The sequence below is a fragment of the Vidua chalybeata genome, chromosome 21 (genome assembly GCF_026979565.1).
Source record: "Vidua chalybeata isolate OUT-0048 chromosome 21, bVidCha1 merged haplotype, whole genome shotgun sequence".
Taxonomy (NCBI): domain Eukaryota; kingdom Metazoa; phylum Chordata; class Aves; order Passeriformes; family Viduidae; genus Vidua; species Vidua chalybeata.
In genome coordinates, this window is record NC_071550.1 from 750,001 (window position 1) to 768,851 (window position 18,851).

Below are 18,851 nucleotides of genomic sequence, written 5' to 3' on the forward strand. Positions count from 1 at the left end.
ATTATGGAAAAAGGGCTCACTTATGTGTCTGTTTAAGCACCATGAAATCACTAATCAAAGAGTTCTTGTTTTGTAGTTAAACATTAAATGTAAGTGAAGTGGTAATTGGTTTATTCTTGATTTCAGTATAAATTTGTATTTAATTAATTTTTTTCAATTTATTTAATATTTCCCACTCAGAATTTGTAAAGGCAGTATAATGGTCAGGTTTTTTTCCATGTAAATTCTTTTGTTTCCCTATCTGAACCAAAGAGGAAGGAAATTCTCACTATTTTCTTAATACTAGTAGAGCTTCCTTGATTTACTAATAAGAGCAGTTTCTCAGGTCTTTGCGGAGATTGAATTTATGAATTTATCATACTTCAGGCTGCTATGGACCTAAATCCTGCGGGGGAAAAATGTTGAAAACATTTATGTCAGAAAGTGTCCTGCATCAAAGTTGCTTGAACAGCCCATCAGGGCATTTTCACATCTTTTAAGGGCAAAAGCTTCCCGAGGATAAAGTCTTTAATGTTCCTTTTAGAGGAGCCCCCGAGTGCCACGTGGCTGTTGAGGTGGTGGAGGGGAGAGCCCTCCTGAAGCTGGTTCTGTGTGAGGGATGCCCTGGTGTGCCAGCACCTCTGCCAGGAGGGAGGGGAGTGCAATGGGAAAGAAGTGTCACTGGGACACTGCATTTATTATTTATGGTTTATTATTTGTCAGTGCTGGGCTCCTTCCCAGTGCTGTGGGACCTGCCCTGGTACCACGGGGCACGCGCTCCGTGACACCCCGGTCCAAGAGTGCAAATTTCTTCCTGAGTGCAAGGAAACTTGGCTTTAAGGGGGTAGTTTGGAGACTGATGATGAGAAAGAAATCACCTGGTGGAGGAAATCAAATCCCATCTCCATGAGCTGCCTGACTCCACATCACACTCTGTGTCTCTGATGGTTTTTAAATTGAGGGGCAAAAAGCTGTTGTGATAGTGTCACTAAACACTGCAGAACAAATTTCCATATAAAACCCTTCCTAGGTAGGAAATTCCAGTTAATAATAGTTTGGAGGAGAACCTATAGTAAAACTTGAGCATATTAACTATTAAGAGTTTAATTTGAGCTCTGGGGGAAATGATGTATTGAGGTAGGTACAGTAAAACTGATGAGATTGCAGGCAGGTTTTACAGATGATTTTCTCTTTCTTTTAAGAATAATTGAGTCATTTTAATGATAAGCCTTGCTTGGCTTCTTTGAACGGACTGCATGTAATTAGTTGTAGCTTCAACTTTGAAATGTTTTGACAGAAAATGTATCATTTAGCGGGTGCATTTTTTCCAGCATCTGCCTTTAATATTTGTTCATTTTCTGCAACGCACAACTTTGCTACTTCAGGTCAAATCCCAGACAGGGCTGCGGTGCCTTTGTTACCTCGATTGTTTCCTGCAGGATGAGGGAGAATGATTGCACAGACCATGTTTTGCAAGCAGCTGGAGCCCGTTCCAGCCGAGTGCAGCACCTGCGGGCCGGCGGCGGTGCCGGGCTGGCGGTGCCGGCGCTGCCCTGCTGCAGCTTCAGCTGGCAGCGGTGCCAGGGAATGCAGCGTGTCTGGGCTGGACTAATTAGAGGGATGATTTGTGAAACGCTGGCTATTTATTTAATTAATCACCGGCACAAAGCTATAAAACCCATATTTTAAAAATCCCTGTTAGTTTGCCATGTGGTTAATAGATTGTGGCACATTAAAAAGTGACACGGTGATGTATTAAAAATGTTCCACCTAAGGTTGGCTGATGTCCTCGAGGAACTTGAGCTGTCTGCTTTGTGCAGCAGAAGCAGAGGATTAGAGGCTGATCTGTTCAAGGATTGAATATTTCTGAAAACATTTATCTTTTTTAGAGCATCTGTTCGTTAAAATAGATCGTGGTGTGTTCCTTAACGCACAAATAATGTTTATGGTGTAGTTTTAATTATAAGTTTTGGTTGCATTTTGTTATTACAAAGAATAACTCTATTCCTCAGTATTAAATTGTAATGTTTATTACTAAGTAAAAAATATATAATTCTTCTAAAGAGGCTGTTCCTTCTGCTCCCTAGAAGGAATTTGAGGATGGTTGGGGTAATGAATGCATTTCTGCTGCAGCTGGAGCAGCAGCACTTGGATCAATCTAAACGTGTGTTTTGATCCCTCACTAGAGCTGTGGGGGCTGAGCAGCCCAGGGCTGCAGGGCAGGCTGAGCTGGTGCCACACGGCTGGGGGGACATCCCACCCTCTGTGTTGGCGTGGGCACATGGAGAGGGAGCCTGTGTGGGGCAAAATGCCACGGGAGTGGCATGGGAAGGGATGGTCAGGGCCATTTGTCCTAAATCTGACACCTCCATGGACATAAACACAACCTGGGCTCTGACAGGGATGGACCTGAGATTTCTCCCTCCCTCCATTTAGCATTTGTCAGAAAAAAAGCAGTATTAGGAATTCATATTAATAGCAGATTTCAATTCATAGAGAGTTGTATAAATGAACGTGTGTTACTATAATTGAAACGTGCTGTTACCAGCACTATGTGTCTTATTCTTTGCTCAGGACTTACATAATTTTATTAATTGTGGGAGTGAATGCCAAGCAAGAGCAGCGATTTGGGTGCTTGATTGTGTGGTTATTTCTGTAAATCCTGGATTTGAGCTGCGTGCAAAGGCGTGTTCAGGTGGAAGCGTGGAAGGAAACTGTCCAGCTCGGAGGTGATGCTTCTCAGCTGTGTGTTGTATAATTAACTGGTACATTAGGAGGGGGCTGGAATAAAACATGAGCATGTTAATGCAGCCTGGAGCTGGGGTTGTAGTGATCATTGCGATGCAGAGGACGCATTGCTCAGAGCTGCTGCTGCCTCTGCAGCCTGTGAAACATCTGGACCTTTAATTGACAAATCGTGTGGTGCCGTGCAGAGCAGGCATGCTAAGTGAAGTCAACAATTTAGAATAAAAAATAATAGTGTGTTATTTACCTTGGAGTTAAATATTCATACTTTGTTATGCTTTGGATAACAGGAAATTACCGGGTTAAATTTTTATGAATAGTGACAGTGTGAATAAGATAAATTAAGTATTTAATGATGTTAATGGAGTTTTACATCGTGATCTGCTAACTCTGCAGCACAAGCTGGGGTGATGCAAAGGAGAATCCTCCCCTCAGAAGGGAAGAACTTTGAGGCTTCACTGAGAAGCTGCAGGCTGGCAGTGTGCAGGGGGTGCACCCTCTCTGCAGCCTCTCTGGGGTGTTCCCCACTTGTGGTTTAGGAATAGCAGGAGGAACCAAGTGCCCAAAGTAACGAGAAACCCCAGTGCTGGTGTAACCACCTGATGAAACAAAGACCATTCCCATTTTGCCATGGTAGGGAATAGTGTGGTGGGTTGGAGAAGGAAAGAGGAAAGAAAAATATGGTGCCTTATATTGCCATGAACATCTGTGCTCTGATCTGTTAGAAATTTCCGTGTGTTGTAAATACTGGGTTATTATATTTCCACTTTTCCCCTTCAAGTATTTTCTGTGTGTCAATTAAATACACAAGCGAGTAAGTTATGTTGTGGAGGTGATTGCTGGATCACAGAGTGTAGTCAACACCCTGTCACCCAAACCAAAAAACATTTAACCGAGTTTAAAAGTGAGAAGACATTTTGCATTTGGGAATGGAAAAGCATTTGTTTCCATTTTGTGCAGTGTTTAGCGTTGTTTGCTGGGAGGTGAGTCAATGACTTGAATTAATTATAATTACTGAAGAGACATATACTGATTGAGCAAATAAAGTAGTAAGCTCATTCGTGCCAAGGCCATCTAATTAAATGCTAACTTTGGGTAAGCTAGATGTGCATGAAAGATTAATTTTAAGAGGTTTTTATGACTCCCACTAAATAATGATTCAGTAAAATCTTTGCATTATATCATTAGAACATCTAATCTTAAAGTGATATAACATTTAGTCACAGAACTCCATTGTGCAGGAAGAGGCAGTAAATTGTCAGTGTTGAAAATCAATCACTTTTCTCTTGGAAATGTTTATGGACTTTGCTTTAATTTTGTGCCGTGGTGTGCAGTGAAGCGAAGCAGGAGTGAGCAGGACACGCTGTGCCTGACTCCCCACCAGCTCCCCGTTCTGCAGGTGCTTCAGCAGCCCTTAGGGCTGAGCTGTGCTGGGCTGGAGCAGCTCTCCCCAGGGTCCTGTGTCAGGCCAGCACTGACCTGCTGTTGGAGGGAGGGGTGCATTCCCTCATGGACTTGGAATAAAATCTGATTTTAAATCTTAGAAAGGCATCTTATGTTGGAAGGACTGATAGATTTTAAATAAGTTTGGTTTTTGTTTTTTTTTTGGTTTTTTTTTAATTTGACATACTGTAAGAGAGCACCAGGGAGCCTTAAAAGAATCCACCAATAAAAATACTAGGAAAAATGATTTACTGTACATTTTCAGTGTATCCAGTTACTCCTCACTTTCTTAAAGGATTGGTGGGATATAACATTTCTAACAATAAAAGCTTAATGGAATCAGATTTGTGATTTCCTAGAAAATTAACGAGATATTTTGTCAATTTTATTCCAGACTTCATTTGTCAGAATATACAGTGTCCAGTGACAAGCTAAAAGAATTTTTTGACAAATTAACTGTGCCACAGGTGACAGATCAGGAAAATGTTAATTTAACAGCCCCTTTATGCTTCCCAGATTTATTGGAGGCTATTAAGGAAACTCCAAATGGTAAGGCCCCTGGCCCTGAATAGATTTTCCATTGAATTTTATACAGGATCTATTAATAAAGTTTGATGCTGCCTCTTTGAATATCGGTAATTGTCCTTTATCTTCTGGGTTTCCTCAGCATTTCCACTTGGAGCAGGTTTTCAGCTGGGAGCCAGAAGTGGCTGTGGTTCCAGGGGTGCCTGTGGTTCTGGGGGCTGCTCCCGGAGGGGCGGCTGCGGGTCCGGGCAGAGCCCGGAGCTGTCCCTGGTGCTGCCGCGGGGCTGGGCTGGCCCTGCCCGGCTGGCCACTGTGCCCTGTGTCCTGTGTCCCTGTGTCCTGTGTCCCTGTGTCCTGTGTCCCTGTGTCCTGTGTCCTGTGTCCCTGTGTCCTGTGTCCTGTGTCCCTGTGTCCTGTGTCCCTGTGTCCCTCTGTCCCTGTGTCCCTGTGTCCTGTGTCCTGTGTCCTGTGTCCCTGTGTCCCTGTGCCCTGTGTCCCTGTGTCCTGTGTCCCTGTGTCCCTGTGTCCTGTGTCCCTGTGTCCCTGTGTCCTGTGTCCTGTGTCCCTGTGTCCTGTGTCCCTGTGTCCCTCTGTCCCTGTGTCCCTGTGTCCTGTGTCCCTCTGTCCCTCTGTCCCTGTGTCCTGTGTCCCTCTGTCCCTGTGTCCTGTGTCCCTCTGTCCCTGTGTCCCTGTGTCCCTGTGTCCCTGTGCCCTGTGTCCTGTGTCCTGTGTCCCTGTGTCCCTGTGTCCCTCTGTCCCTGTGTCCCTCTGTCCCTGTGTCCCTGTGTCCCTCTGTCCCTCTGTCCCTCTGTCCCTGTGTCCCTGTGTCCCTGTGTCCCTGTGTCCTGTGTCCCTGTGTTCCTGTGTCCCTGTGTCCTGTGTTCTGTGTCCCTGTGTCCCTGTGTCCTGTGTCCTGTGTCCCTGTGTCCCTGTGTCCCTGTGTCCTGTGTCCTGTGTCCTGTGTCCCTGTGTCCTGTGTCCCTCTGTCCCTGTGTCCCTCTGTCCCTGTGTCCCTGTGTCCCTCTGTCCCTGTGTCCCTCTGTCCCTGTGTCCCTGTGTCCCTGTGTCCCTCTGTCCCTGTGTCCCTCTGTCCCTGTGTCCCTGTGTCCCTCTGTCCCTCTGTCCCTGTGTCCCTGTGCCCCTGTGTCCTGTCCTCCTCCTGTCCTCCCCATCTCTAAACCTCCTCTGCCTCCTCCAGCCTGTTTTTACTCTCTTTCTTGTCCAAACTCCCTCCACCACAGCTATCCTGTTCTCCTGCTCACACACACTCAATGTGAACACTGAAATGACAGGTGACTCAAACCAGGTAAAACCCACACACCTATGAGGATTCCATCTGCTCTGTGAGCAAGGGGAGCAATCCCAACAACAGCAGGACTGGGAAATGGCTCAAAGCACTGCTGTTATACTCAAGATCTTTTAAAAAGTCAGAGAAGTAGTTTTATTAATTAAAGGTTTGTAAAGCTGATGGCCATGAGGTATTAGGGAGGCTGAAACCTGAAGCCAATTAGATTTTCTAGCAGTAATGAGAACATCCATTGTCACACTGGGGAGGAAATGTTTGTACAAACCTGTGGTGGATCAGGGCTCAGGGATCAGTCCCACGCCAAGGGGGTCTGGAGGAAACCTCCACTGTGTTTATTGCAAATTGGTGGTATTTGTTCAGAACCACACCATAAATCCAACCCATCAGGTCCCTGTCAGAGGGAATCCACAGCCTCAGCCCATCCTGCAGAATGTTAATTGTCACTACTGGGCATGAAGTAAGTACACAAACACTTGGTAAGTTCAAAGGCCAAAAAGAGAGCGTTTTATTGGAGCATCTGATATTTATAGAACTCCAGAGGTGGCTGTGGATTGGAGGATGGAATTACCACCTCTCCAGCCACACTGGTCAAAGCGACAGTCCATCAATTCCCTCCTCCCACAAAGAGGAATGCAAAACAATTCTTATTTACATGAACAGCACGTGAGAACTGCAGTAGAAATATGTCAACATCAGAAGGCTGAAGAAGTTTTACGAGAACTCTAAGACAGGTGATTTTATAAATTCCTGGGTGTGGGTTGTGAGTTCACACGTTTGTGCAGTGGCTGATGGATAATCTGCTCTCTTTGGTTGTCAGTCCCAGCTCCTGGCTCGTTTGTCCCCTCCCTGGCTGGGTGTATCAATTGTAGCCTTGGCATCAACTCCCACATCTGGGTGTCCATTTTTCTTGGATTTTCCATTATCAGGACCCAGCATTACTTACAATTCTGCCCTCCTTGGATTTATATATGTAACTGACTTGGCGTGCCAAGGAGTGACATTAATTTCTGGTAGCTGCTGTTTGCTCCTTCTCTTGCCAAAGCTGCCTCAGCTCGGGGGTGTCTCTGGGCAGGACCAACACTCTTGGCCTCCCCTGCCCCTGGGTGTCTGCACCTGGGCACACACAGCTGATTTGTTACCTGGTGCCAGCTCATTTCCCTTTCAGAATAAGTCGTGGAAGTAGAAAAGCAAGAGAGATGGAGAGACAGAAACACGCTGGTGTTTTTTACCAGCTGTAGCTCTGCTGTGTTCATGACCTCGTGAGGTTGTGGGTGGTGTCCCAGAGGGTCCCGGGCACATGAGCTCAGCCAAAGGTTGTTCAGGTTTACCCAAGAAAATGAAGGAATGTCCCATGTTCTGTTGCAAACCTAAGCCTTCCTTTAAATGAGCCAAGCTGGTTTCTTCTTACCCTAAAAATATGGGAAGAGGAGGTATCTGTTCTATAAAAATGCTTTCTTAAAAAATAAATGTGTTATGTTGGGATGGATTTTAATAATACTTTTAGCTATGCCAGTATGAATAACTTTAGTCTTTAAATTCCTATTACTTCTCTAATTTATAATCATACTGAAGGATCAAATGGTTTTTAACAATATATTGAAATTAGCACATGGCATTTAACTCCCTGTTTTATGCTCTCATTATAGATTTATAGCATTGAATCCTTTTATTCTGTTACTTAGAATTCCAAGTGATTAATTCAAGAAGCCCTTTCTCTTCTCAAAGCCCTTGTAGTATGGAGAGAGATGGAGATACTTGGAGTGCTTTGGAAGAGGGGATCAGGATGTGCAATCTTTTGTTTGTTTAGAAGATTTCTGGGTGAAAGCTGCAGTCCTACCTGCAGTGGATTAAACATTCTTTTCTTGTAAAGCAAAATGTGTTGCTGTGTGCTTTGTGGTTTTTTTAATTGTCAGTCTCCAGGGCACCAGATGGGTTCTTTTCATCCAGTAAAGTACTGGGATTCCAGTAGAACCCCAGTATTAGTTGATTCTTCTTGGTGTTCTCAAACAGAGCACGTCAGGCTCAGCTGTGTGTGCGGTTTTGTTCTGCTCTTGGCAAGGCAAGGCCAAGCCTTGGTGAGGGGGTATCTGTGCTCCCTCTGGGGGCTCCTCAGGTGGTGGGGAAGAGCTTCTCTTCTGCAGAAATGCAGAAACAAGGGCAGTGCACTTCAGAAGTCTTAGGCTGGTTTGTTGGGTCCCTCTTCCTCCCCATCCCACACATAATTCCGTTCTTTTGGATTCTGCAGGAATATGGGATCCTGCAGCAAAGTTCAGGCTCTTCATGGAAATCTGTGAAATCATGTCCAGATATTTCATGTCCTTTTTACAGATAAACAGCAGGGAAATAATTGGAATTTAAATGTTAAATCCTTTTCCAATTTTCAGCCATAGCAGCATATTTTAGTTTTCCTGCTGAGCCGAATTCCATCCGCCCAGATTCCGTATAAACCCCGTCACACTTTTTTATGCATCCTGATGAAATGTGCTTCCTCAACAGGGCCATGTTGGTACAACGGCAACCAAAAAAATTGATGTCTACCTCCCACTGCACACAAGCCAAGACAAGCTGCAGCCCATGACCGTGGTGACCATCGCCAACGCCAAGGTGCACGACCTGATCGGGCTCATCTGCTGGCAATATACAAGTGAGGGACGGGAACCCAAGCTGAAGTAATGCTCTTTCTTTACTACCTCCTGACCTCTAAATTTCTCCTCTGCAGCCTTTTTGCATACTGAAACGGATTTCTGTGTCAGTGTTTGGAAATATAAACCCTAGCACCTTCACATTTGTCAGTGTTTCCCTCCGAGCAGCACACGTGCACCTCCAGCCATTTCTCTTTCAATTAACTGCCGTGTGCTGGGAAGTGATCAACAGCAAGGCTTGGATCTGTAAATGAATCATCATTTCAAAACTATGTAAAAATAATGCAAACTTTATCACTTTTGGTGTCACAGAGGCATTTGTTATTTCATGTCCCATCTATTTTTTGCTAGTGTCCTTAATGGCTGAGATCACAAGATGTCAGATAAAGCCCAGAACTGCTCTAAGTCCCTTTGCTAGGCTGGAGCACTGCTGGTGGTTAGTAAGAGCTGTTCCCTTTTCCTGGCAGATGACAGGACATACATGATCTTCAGAACAGCTCATCTGAGCAGCTTTTGTTTTAGAACAGTTGTGTAAAATACTTCTGGTTTTGCCAGGCCATAGAACATAAAATAAGAACTTAAAGTAGTTTATGACAGAGTTACTGGCAGGGATGTCCCTGGTGTGAAGGAGGTTGATAGTTTTGTTTGGGTTTTTTCTATATGAGCCAAATTTCACTTTTTAATTGATCCTGGAATATTGAATGAATAGGGTGGGGGGTTTTGTGATCCTGAATTTTGCAGCTCACTCTCTCAGCATTTTTCAGGAGCCCTGGAGGGCTCAGCAGTCTTAGCTGCTGTTGTAGCACAGCTGTGGGGGGAATGGGAGTGAGGGCACTTGGGCTCCCGTGTTTGGGTTTGCTGATTTCTGTTCCATGGACAGGGCACACAGGAAAGCAGCCCCTCTTGAAAACACTTCCATGGATGTTCTTTCTTTGGGAATAGATTTTCCCTTAGCTCTTCTCAACAGACATGTGAGATGTTTTTAGGTTTAAACACTTGGGTTTGATTTGTCCTTTTTTACGTTCTGGAGAAGAAATATAAAATTATTCACAGATGGTGCCATTTCATTTGCTGTTACTAATTTCTGTTCATTATATCACAAGTTCAGAGAAGTGTCCTTTGTGTATGATTAGGTTATTTTTCAATGAGTAAGACACCACTGATGTCAGTCTTTGGGCACACACATATTTTTCAGGAGCACAGCAGAGCTCAAATGGAACAGCACCCGTGAGTGGAGCGTTCCATGAACCATCACTGCCCACAGCAAAAGGCAGCAGTGGGAAGAAATGAATTTCACTGTCTGCCTTGAAGGATAAGATGTTATGATGTGTCAAAAAGTGCTCATGAGCAAGGAGGCTGTCCAATGTAATCAAATCTCAGGCAGAAAGAATAAAATAAATAATGGAGGCATGAGTTCCCAGGAGCACGTGTCAGACACAGCAGCAACTGAGAATCTGGGGACAAAGGCTCAGAGCAGGGGCCAGAGCCTCGAGTTTCCTGGAAGTTTGTTTTCTTGTAGGTCCTTAATTATTTCTCGTCATCTTTTTTTTAGCATTGCTGACTGCCAGTCCTGAAGCAAGGATTGATTTGACTGTAAACTAATTCTCATATTTCCAAGTAAGGAAGGAGCTCGTGTAGGGTACCCATCCTACATTGGCCGTTTGTTCCTGATTCAGTCAGGAATCAGGAGAGTGTGAAAAGACAAAATGGGGATCACTGTGACACTGCACTAAAATACATCTACAGAATGCCTCAGATGGCTATGCAAGGCATGCAGAGTGACAACTATACCTGCTAGTGACACTGTGAGAATAATGAGGAGGTTTTAGACTTTATAATTAGGAGAAACAACCCCTTCTGTCTTTAGGAAAAGAATATATTACTGCCTAATTCCTTTCCCTAAAAGATAGGTGTAAGAGTCTGAAGTGAGTGAGTACTAGCTGACAGCTTTGAGAACATTCTGTATTCAATTAGGCTGCCTTTTTTATTATAATTGTATTGTATTTGTCTCTATTCAGTCTCTTGGTTCGAGGAACCACTGGCAGTGTTAGCAGCCCTGTCCCTGGCCTCTCACACGTGGACCTGGGTTGTAACCCAGCAGACCATTTTCTTGCCAGCGCCTGACAGACGTGCTGGAATGATTCCAGCTGCAAAAAATAAACAAAATCCCTTTCTAGGAAGAAATTAATAGTGAGATGCACAATTCAAATACATTTGCTATTTTTGGAAGTGAGGAGTGAATCTCTCCGTTTTTGTGCTGAACTTGTAAGTTCCTAACTTCAATCTCACTCGGCCTGGTGGAGGTTCAAAGTGCAGAACAGTTTTGCTCACTGGACTTTTTTTTTTTTTTTTTTTTTTAAACACATGGTGACTAAATCTGTTCAGGAAGTCCATGAGTGAAGACATTTGTAACCCCTCTGTTCTATGGGATGTGACCAGTGCTGTGTATTTTCCCAGAATTTGCTGGGAGAGAAGCTGGTGGCACCGGGACCTGCTGGGGGTGCTCTGCTGCCCGTGGCTGTGCGTTCCTCCAGCCTTGGTGGGAGCTGTGCAAATGCACCAGGAGCCAAATGGAAATGCTGACTGTGCTCACCCAGAGCTGTGAGTGCCCAGCAGGCTGTCCCAGAGCAGGCTGGAGAGCAGCAGGGCAGGGGCACAGCTGTGACTGTCACTGCTCGCGCTGGGAGCGTCGGGGACTTGCAGTGACGTTCACGGGACAAAGGAGCACGCAGGGCTGGGTCTGTGGTCCCCAGCTTGGGAAGGGTGTGGGGTGCTGCAGCCCAACCCAGAGGTGCCCTGAGGGATGGAGCATCTCTGCTCTGGGGACAGGCTGGGAGAGCTGGCATTGGAGCCCCTGCCAGGGCCTGAAGGGGCTCCAGGAGAGCTGGAGAGGGACTGGGGACAGGACACAGGGAATGGCTCCCACTGCCAGAGGGCAGGGATGGATGGGAGATGGGAATTAGGAATTCTTGGCTATGAGGGTGGTGAGGCCCTGGCACAGGGTGCCCAGAGAAGCTGTGGCTGCCCCATCCCTGGAAGGGTTCAAGGCCAGGAAGTTTCTTTACTGGCATTTGCAGAATTTTCAAAATTCAGAGTGGTGAATGTTGCTGAATTATCTTTGGTGAGCAAATTTGCAGCTTACATTAACAGCAATGCATCATTATTCCCTGTTTTCTATAATAAATGTCTTAGTCATGACAAGATGCCTATAGATCACCTGGACTAAGCACTCTCAATAAAGCACAGTTGCAACCAAAGGTTTGTGAATTAATTGAGAAAATTGCAAATCAGGTAGTCAGTGAAATAATTCATTGTCACATCCAATCAATAAACTTTGTAAATCAACTCATTTAATTCAAAAAATGATCTATATAGATCAAGCGACCAATTAAACAATTAGCATACACTTTACAATTAATTAATTTAAGCATCAATCATGCAATTAAAACTCCAAATTTAAACTGCAGAGTTTAGAAACACGCTGCCACGTGCACCTCCAGCTTCACTGCATGGCTGGGGAAAGGCCTGAGTGCTGGCAGGTTTAGTCAGAAAGAATACTTACTTACAGGTCAATAATTTAAACTGAAGTAACATTTGAAATAGATTTCAATGTTAGGAAATTATGATTAATACCTGTTTGGTAGCTATAAATAGTTGTTTCCCTCTGGCTTTCATCTGTGGAAAGAAAGAGGCTCAGCTCTTTATTTCTTTCACATTGTTTCTGTTTCAGCTTTCTGTGTTAGTTCTGCTTGTTGGTGTTTATTAATTTGTGACTGCTTTTAGTGACTGAACTTAGGTATTTAGTAAAGGTAAGTTTTCTGCTAATCATTGCTATGTGTTGGATAGATTTTTTACTTTTCCTATAGTTCATTACCCTGCTTACCTGCCCAAGAGCACTCTCTACAGACACTAAACTTTCACAGTTGTTTGACCTGTAAAAAATCACAGATACCGCTTGTTTGCCTTTAACTCTGAAGAGTAGTCATCATATAAATAACTCAATTTTCGCAAATGGAGAAATATTTCTTCCTGCTTTATGAAATCACGAAACTTTTTTGGATTTCAGTGCATTTTTATCATGGTCAGGTTTTGCTTGTAGAGCAGGTAAGGACGAAGACTGCTCGGCTCTGAGGTTTGGGGTTTTTCTACCACCGCAGGGTTGTGGCAGCAACCTTTACATTTACAAATACAAATACGAATACGAATACAAATACAAATACAAATACAAATACAAATACGTCTGGGACCTCTGGGGACATGTTTGTGTGGGTGTCAGCAGCGTGTTTCCTGAGCCCTGGCCCTGTGCTCTGCCCCAGGGTTGGTGGCAGCCCCGTGGCTGTGCTGACTGCAGCTGCTCTCTGTTCCAGCGACAACGTCAGCGCCTACTGCCTGCACATCGCCGAGGACGACGGCGAGGTGGACACGGACTTTCCTCCCCTGGACTCCAACGAGCCCATTCACAAGTTTGGCTTCAGCACGCTGGCGCTGGTGGAGAAGTACTCGTCCCCGGGGCTGGCGGCCAAGCAGTCGCTCTTCGTGCGCATGTGAGTACCGGCCCGGCCTGGGGACAGCGCTGGCCAGGCCACCTCCTGCCTCCTCCTCCTCCTCTGCCTCCCTTCACCTGACTCCACCACAGTTCGGGGCCACACCTGTTGGTGATGCTCTGCAGTGAGGCAAGTGGCTTTACAGACCACTTTACAGACCAAATAGTTGCAGTGTGGCTTAATAACAATGCCGTGGTTGAGAAGAGAAATGAGCAGTAAGCAAGCACACCAGCTGGAGCAGGACTGGCCATTCCCCTCCCAAGTCCAGAAGAGGACATCCCATGTCCTTCTGGTGAGGGACATCCCATCCACCCCTGAGACCCGAGCTGTCTGACTTGCAGATCAAGAAGAATTTGCTATGTCCTTATCAGTGAAATAGGGATATATACACTGTGCTTGATCACTTTTATTTTTCTTTACTTATGAATGAAAAATCTCTTAAACCATCAGAAGGCCTTAATTACTAGAACAAAATGCCAGGAGCATAAGCCACTTCTTACTTGGGAAAAATATTTCATGTTCGGAGCTCTTGAAATGAAAATGCTAATAGGGTTTTCCTGGTTATTGGACATTACTTACATTTCTTAACACTACAGCTGCTTCTGGTTCTGAATAATCAGACATTTTAAAAAATCTGGCTTATTTAATTAGTTTTTATATTCTTTATTGTGTACTGTGTTTCTTAGCGACGTTCCAAAGCATCCTACAGAAAGCCATTGTCAGAAATCCCACGTGTATTCCCAAAGGCCACATTCACTTTGTTCCACTGCATTAGGGCACTGGGAAATAAAATATTCTGGCCCCAGTGTTCACGACTAAGTTATTCAAGGCTGAGATGCTGGGCTGTGCTGAGGAAGGGGAGGTCATTGTCAATAGACAGCTCTAAATTGTTGCTGATTTCTCATCTGGGAAAAGTGCCCTTTCCCAGCTGTCCCCCTACCCCCAGTGCTGTCCTGGGTGCCTGGGCTGGGGTCAGTTTTCTCTGCAGTGACCAGGTGTGGGTCAGGGTTTGGGGGCTCGGGGGAGGTGGCACTGCCCTTCCCTCGGCGGGCTCCCAGCCTGGCCAGCAGAGCTCTGCCTGCAGCTGGGAGCAGAGCAGGGTCCAGCTGCAGGGCCCGCAGAAAAATGCAAAATCCTTTGGTTTACCATCATTTGTGCTGATGTGAGGAGCTTCCTTCTAGCTTGGCAGGTGCTGCTGAGGAGAAATAGGACAGCTGCATCATAAGCAGTGCTCTTCTGAAAGGGTCAGTCTGGTGGTACCAGTGTCCACATTTTAATTTTAAATGGCTTGTGATTACTGTGTAAATAGCTAGGTTTAAATTAGAATTTTTAATGTGTCCCGTAGAATAAAGAATTACTTGATCATCACTGAATCAAAAGGTGGTTACCTCTGTGAGTTTACATGTGCGTGCTGTCTTATTTTTGTAGGGATTTGCTGTAAATTCTGTGTCTTCTTCCTCCCCTGTCACCCTACCGCTGCATGTAATTGTGGTTTTATATTTTGCATCTCTTTTTTTTCCCTCCTCGTGCTGAAGTACTTCAGCTGCTGCCATGTCAGCCTTGTGACTCGTAATGTTTATTAATATTGAATCACTGCTGAAAAATGTTGATGCTTGTGAGGAGCTCCGTGCTGCAGCCCGCTCCACCTCGCTCTCCCCGTGCCGCTGCCGCCGAGCGGAGCGCGCTGGGGCCCCGCCAGGGACCCCCTTCAGCAGGACATGTTTGAGCAGAAACAGTTTGCAGAACTTTATACACTTCAACTCCTGCCAAGGCAAACTCTGAGCCACTCGAGTTAGTTATAAATACCCAGAGGTGGTGGCTGGGAGTAGCCCACAGTGCAGTTTATATTTCGAGCTGGATGTGAATGTCTTTGTGGCTGTACAGAGTAGTAAATAATTGAGTTTGATTAGGGAGAGGGACCTCATTATCCCCCCACCTGTGCCCAGCTGGTAGGGGAGGGTCGAAATGAAGCCATTAGCTGTCTCTCTTACTGGCATCTCAAAGAGCTCAAATACATCTGTGTCTTATTTTCTTTTCTGGCACAATCAGTCGAGCAAGCTAAGCAGGCATGACCGAATTTGGCAAGTTCCAAGGACTCTGGCAAAGTTACACAAGGAGAAGACGGAGGGCAGTCGTTCTGGCTGCTCACTGCCCATTAGTCTAGCGAGTTATGTTTTTGGAAGGTGGCTGCTGTGGAAAGCAGAGCAGTGTCCAACATCAGGCACGGCACCCGCACACGGCCCCGCTCTCCTGTCGAGGGGGTTTGTCGGGAAGAGGCAAACAAAGCACCACATCCATGGAAATACAGACTTCTTGAGGTGGTGAGGTCATACCTGGAAGGCTTAAAATAAATCTGTACCATCATTAGGGCTTTTTCCCTTGGAAATTTTATTATTGGAACTCGACACACTCGATCTAATGGTGTTTCGAGGAGCTGTAGCTCAGCTGCCAGTTGGCACACAGAGGAAATTTGGCGTCCAGTTCCTCTGCTCTGTAGCACTTTTTCTTGTTTTGATATTGTTCTTAAATTGCTTTGACAATAATATACAAATTTTCAAAGCAGCACCTCTGCCATACCCGATAGTTTAAGGTTTGAAACCCTTTTAAGGTACCAGATTTGCATTGTGCGTTTGCAAATTCAGTTCAAAGCCCTGAAATGTGTTTTTTCTTGGACTCCAGCAGCAGTCCCCAAAAGGCCTGGTCCTGGTTTGTACATGGGGGTGGGTAATCTGCGAAGTACATTTTAGAATATTCATATAAAATTTCAGACAGTTAATGTGGGTGCAAAATTAAGAATGTGGCTCCCACGATAGTGGTGAGGGAAGGGTAGGAGGGCATCGGAAGACTTGATGGAGGTCTAAGGACTGTTATAGTGGTGTCAAAATGCAGCCAGTTAAACTCAGTAGTGCTCAGAGCTGTGCAAGGCCAGTCTGAGATGCACAAAAGCAGGTTATTTAGGCTCAGAGTAAAAACTGTGGCTGGCATTACTTAGTCCAGCTCCTATCACTGTGCACTTTATCTTAAAAATTACCCAGCTTAAGGTAAGTCCATTGCATCAGCTGGGATTTTGAGTCTTAACTCTGACTTTGTGCTGATCAAGTAGAAATTGCTATTAGTCACTCCCAGGCACTTCCAGCCATGCCAGATGGTTATGCAGTGAGCTTTAAGTGCTTTAAATTCCACTTCTGTGTTTAAAAAAAAAAGAAAAAACCTAAAATTTTTAAAAATTGCTCCAAATTGGAAAGGAGTTTTTCAAAAAGCTCTCTTCTCATTCAGAGCAGAAATCTTTTGTCCTTCCAGTGTAGGTAGTTTTATTGTGTGGCAAAAGGGGGGAACCCTGCCTGTTCCCGTGGCACCTCAGCACCACGAGGAGAGCTTCTGCCTCTGCTGCTGTTTCCCTTTCCCTCTCCTGAACCTTGCCACCCTGGCTCCAGCACGGAGGCTGTAAAAGAAGATGGAAAGCCAAGTTACTGCAGAATGATCACTATCATTAACATTCACGGGTGGTTCACTTATCATTCCTGACTGCACAGACATGGCAGCCGTTATGAAACGTCCACAGGTGTAGCACGATGATACATATTACATTGTGCCACAATGGATTTATGTATTCTGTAACAAAAGAAAAGTGTAATGAAAAAATACAGAAGGTAATCCTTTATTCCCCCACTGCACAATTTATCAGTAATGCCTGTGGATGATAAGTGCCAGGGATTTCCTTTGCTTGATTTAACCTTGTCACCCAGGTATGTTTTTGCAAAATGACAGAAAATACAAGCTAAGGAATTTCTTTGGCTTCCAATTTGCCAGCAGCAGTTTTAATTGATTGACCAGCATCTGCTTGTCTGTCCTATTTTCAGTGTGTTGACCTAAAATAAAGGTATCACATCTTAGCAGAGTGAGGTAGAACACGTCGTTTGTGATTGCAATTAAGGATGTGCTGGGATTGGGCTGAGTGAGGACCATGCCCATGGCCAGTGCAGAGCAAGCTGGGGAGTGGTGAGCTGAGGTGGGGGTGTGTTTCTCCAGCACAGCCTCCTGTGCTGTGGTCACACAAGGCAGGGGTGTGGTGGGTTGGTGGTGCTCCAGAAGCTCTGGTGCAGAGTGTGGCTCCAGGACACCCTGGCAGCGTGTCCAGTGCCAGGACGAGGAGCAGTGGCCTTAAACTAAACCACAGCAAGCTCCACCTCAACGTGAGGAAGAACTTCTTTCCATGGAGGGTGGCAGAGCCCTGGAACAGCTGCCCAGGGAGGGACTGGAGTCTCCCTCTCTGGAGACATCCCAAACCCACCTGGACACGTTCCTGTGTCCCCTGCTCCAGGTGACCCTGCCTGGGCAGGGAATTGGACAGGGTGATCTCCAGAGGCCACTTCCCACCCCAGCTAATCTGTGATTCTACAGGGCTTCTCCTCTGGGCACAGAAACGTGCCCTGACTCTGGCCTGGCCCCAGGATGATGGCAGGAGCTCTTTGGTCTGGGCTTAAGTCCACCCCCGGCTCAGATGTGTGGGGTTGCCGAGTGCTGAAATGTTGCTCTGACGTTCTGTGGTGCCTTGTGAGAGGGGAGCCAGGGCAGGGAGGGGAGCAGCTGGACCAGGCTGGGGGTTTGGCCCCTCTGGCCCTGCTCCAGAGCAAACAGCCAAGAGTTTACAAAAGCGGGGCGCGCTCTGCGTCCCACCGCTCCTGCCAAGCACTCACTCACGGCTCGCACACTAAATATAGCAAAACACAGAGGCTTTCTTATTTTGCTTTGATCAGTAAAATAAACTTTCAAAGATTGTTCTGGGATGAGATCCAGCTTCTGAGGCAAAGAATGGCTGTGGCTCGGGCAGGGGTTAGTAATGGAGTGTCAGGGAAATCAGTCTGACAGTTCTCAGGCCAGCTGCTCAATGGAAAGAATCGGCTGAGCCGGGGCGGCCGGAACACGGGCGGATCACAGCAGCCTGTGCTCTTTAGCAGCTCAAGTGTCAGGAACTGAGACAGAATCTTCCCTTTTTGGGACCTTCCTGATCCATGGGCGTGGGAGCAGCCCTGAGCTGGGGCCATCTGCTGATGGCCACTCTGTGCCCAGTGGGAAGGGGGCTGCAGGCCCTGCTCTGTTTGTGGTGAAAAATGTTGAAAAGCATTTTGTGCAAAGGGGACAATTGTGACTCCAGTTGTTTTGGCCATAGCAGGTTATGGAAGATGTCTGTTGCCTTTGCAATTTCTTTTTTCCCTGGAGTATTTTAATTTATTTCCCTGACTTCGGTTGGCGTTTTCTGGGAAATTCCTGTAGGTATTGCAGAGCATCGTATGAATTACCTGGAGGCACCAGGTGTTGTGATGGCCTGGTCCAGCACAGAGGGCTTTTCATGCAGCACTTCAATGAGAAATCCTGTGTTGCTTAAATAAAAGCACAAAGGTAGTTTCCTTGTTATAACTGTAGAATAGGTTTTTCACTTTAAAGAACCCACTGAATTTTGCTCAGCAGGTCAGCTGGGACTGAAGCTGTGAGGCTTTTGGGAAGCGAGGGATTGGCCAGGTAAAGGGCAGGTGTGTGGTGCTCGTGCAGGTCATGGGGCTCCACAGCAGCTTCAGGGGAGATTTACTCCTCAGTGAAGTGCTGGGGAAGATCTCTGCTCATTGCAGGCTTTAGCCTCTGAGCCCTGGGGCTGTTCCCAGGACAGCA

At 45.9% G+C, this 18,851-nt stretch overlaps 1 protein-coding gene across 7 annotated transcripts in view; it reads left to right on the forward strand.

Annotated features, from left to right (window-relative positions):
• The window catches only part of MAPKAP1 (MAPK associated protein 1), an 84,304-nt gene that overhangs the window by 26,544 nt on the left and 38,909 nt on the right, over window positions 1-18,851 (forward strand). For all 7 annotated transcript variants that reach the window (XM_053962338.1, XM_053962336.1, XM_053962339.1 and 4 more), the window contains 2 exons: window positions 8,495-8,667; window positions 13,008-13,184. In XM_053962338.1, coding sequence (XP_053818313.1) covers window positions 8,495-8,667; window positions 13,008-13,184 — 350 coding nt within the window. The remainder of the gene's footprint in view (window positions 1-8,494; window positions 8,668-13,007; window positions 13,185-18,851) is intronic.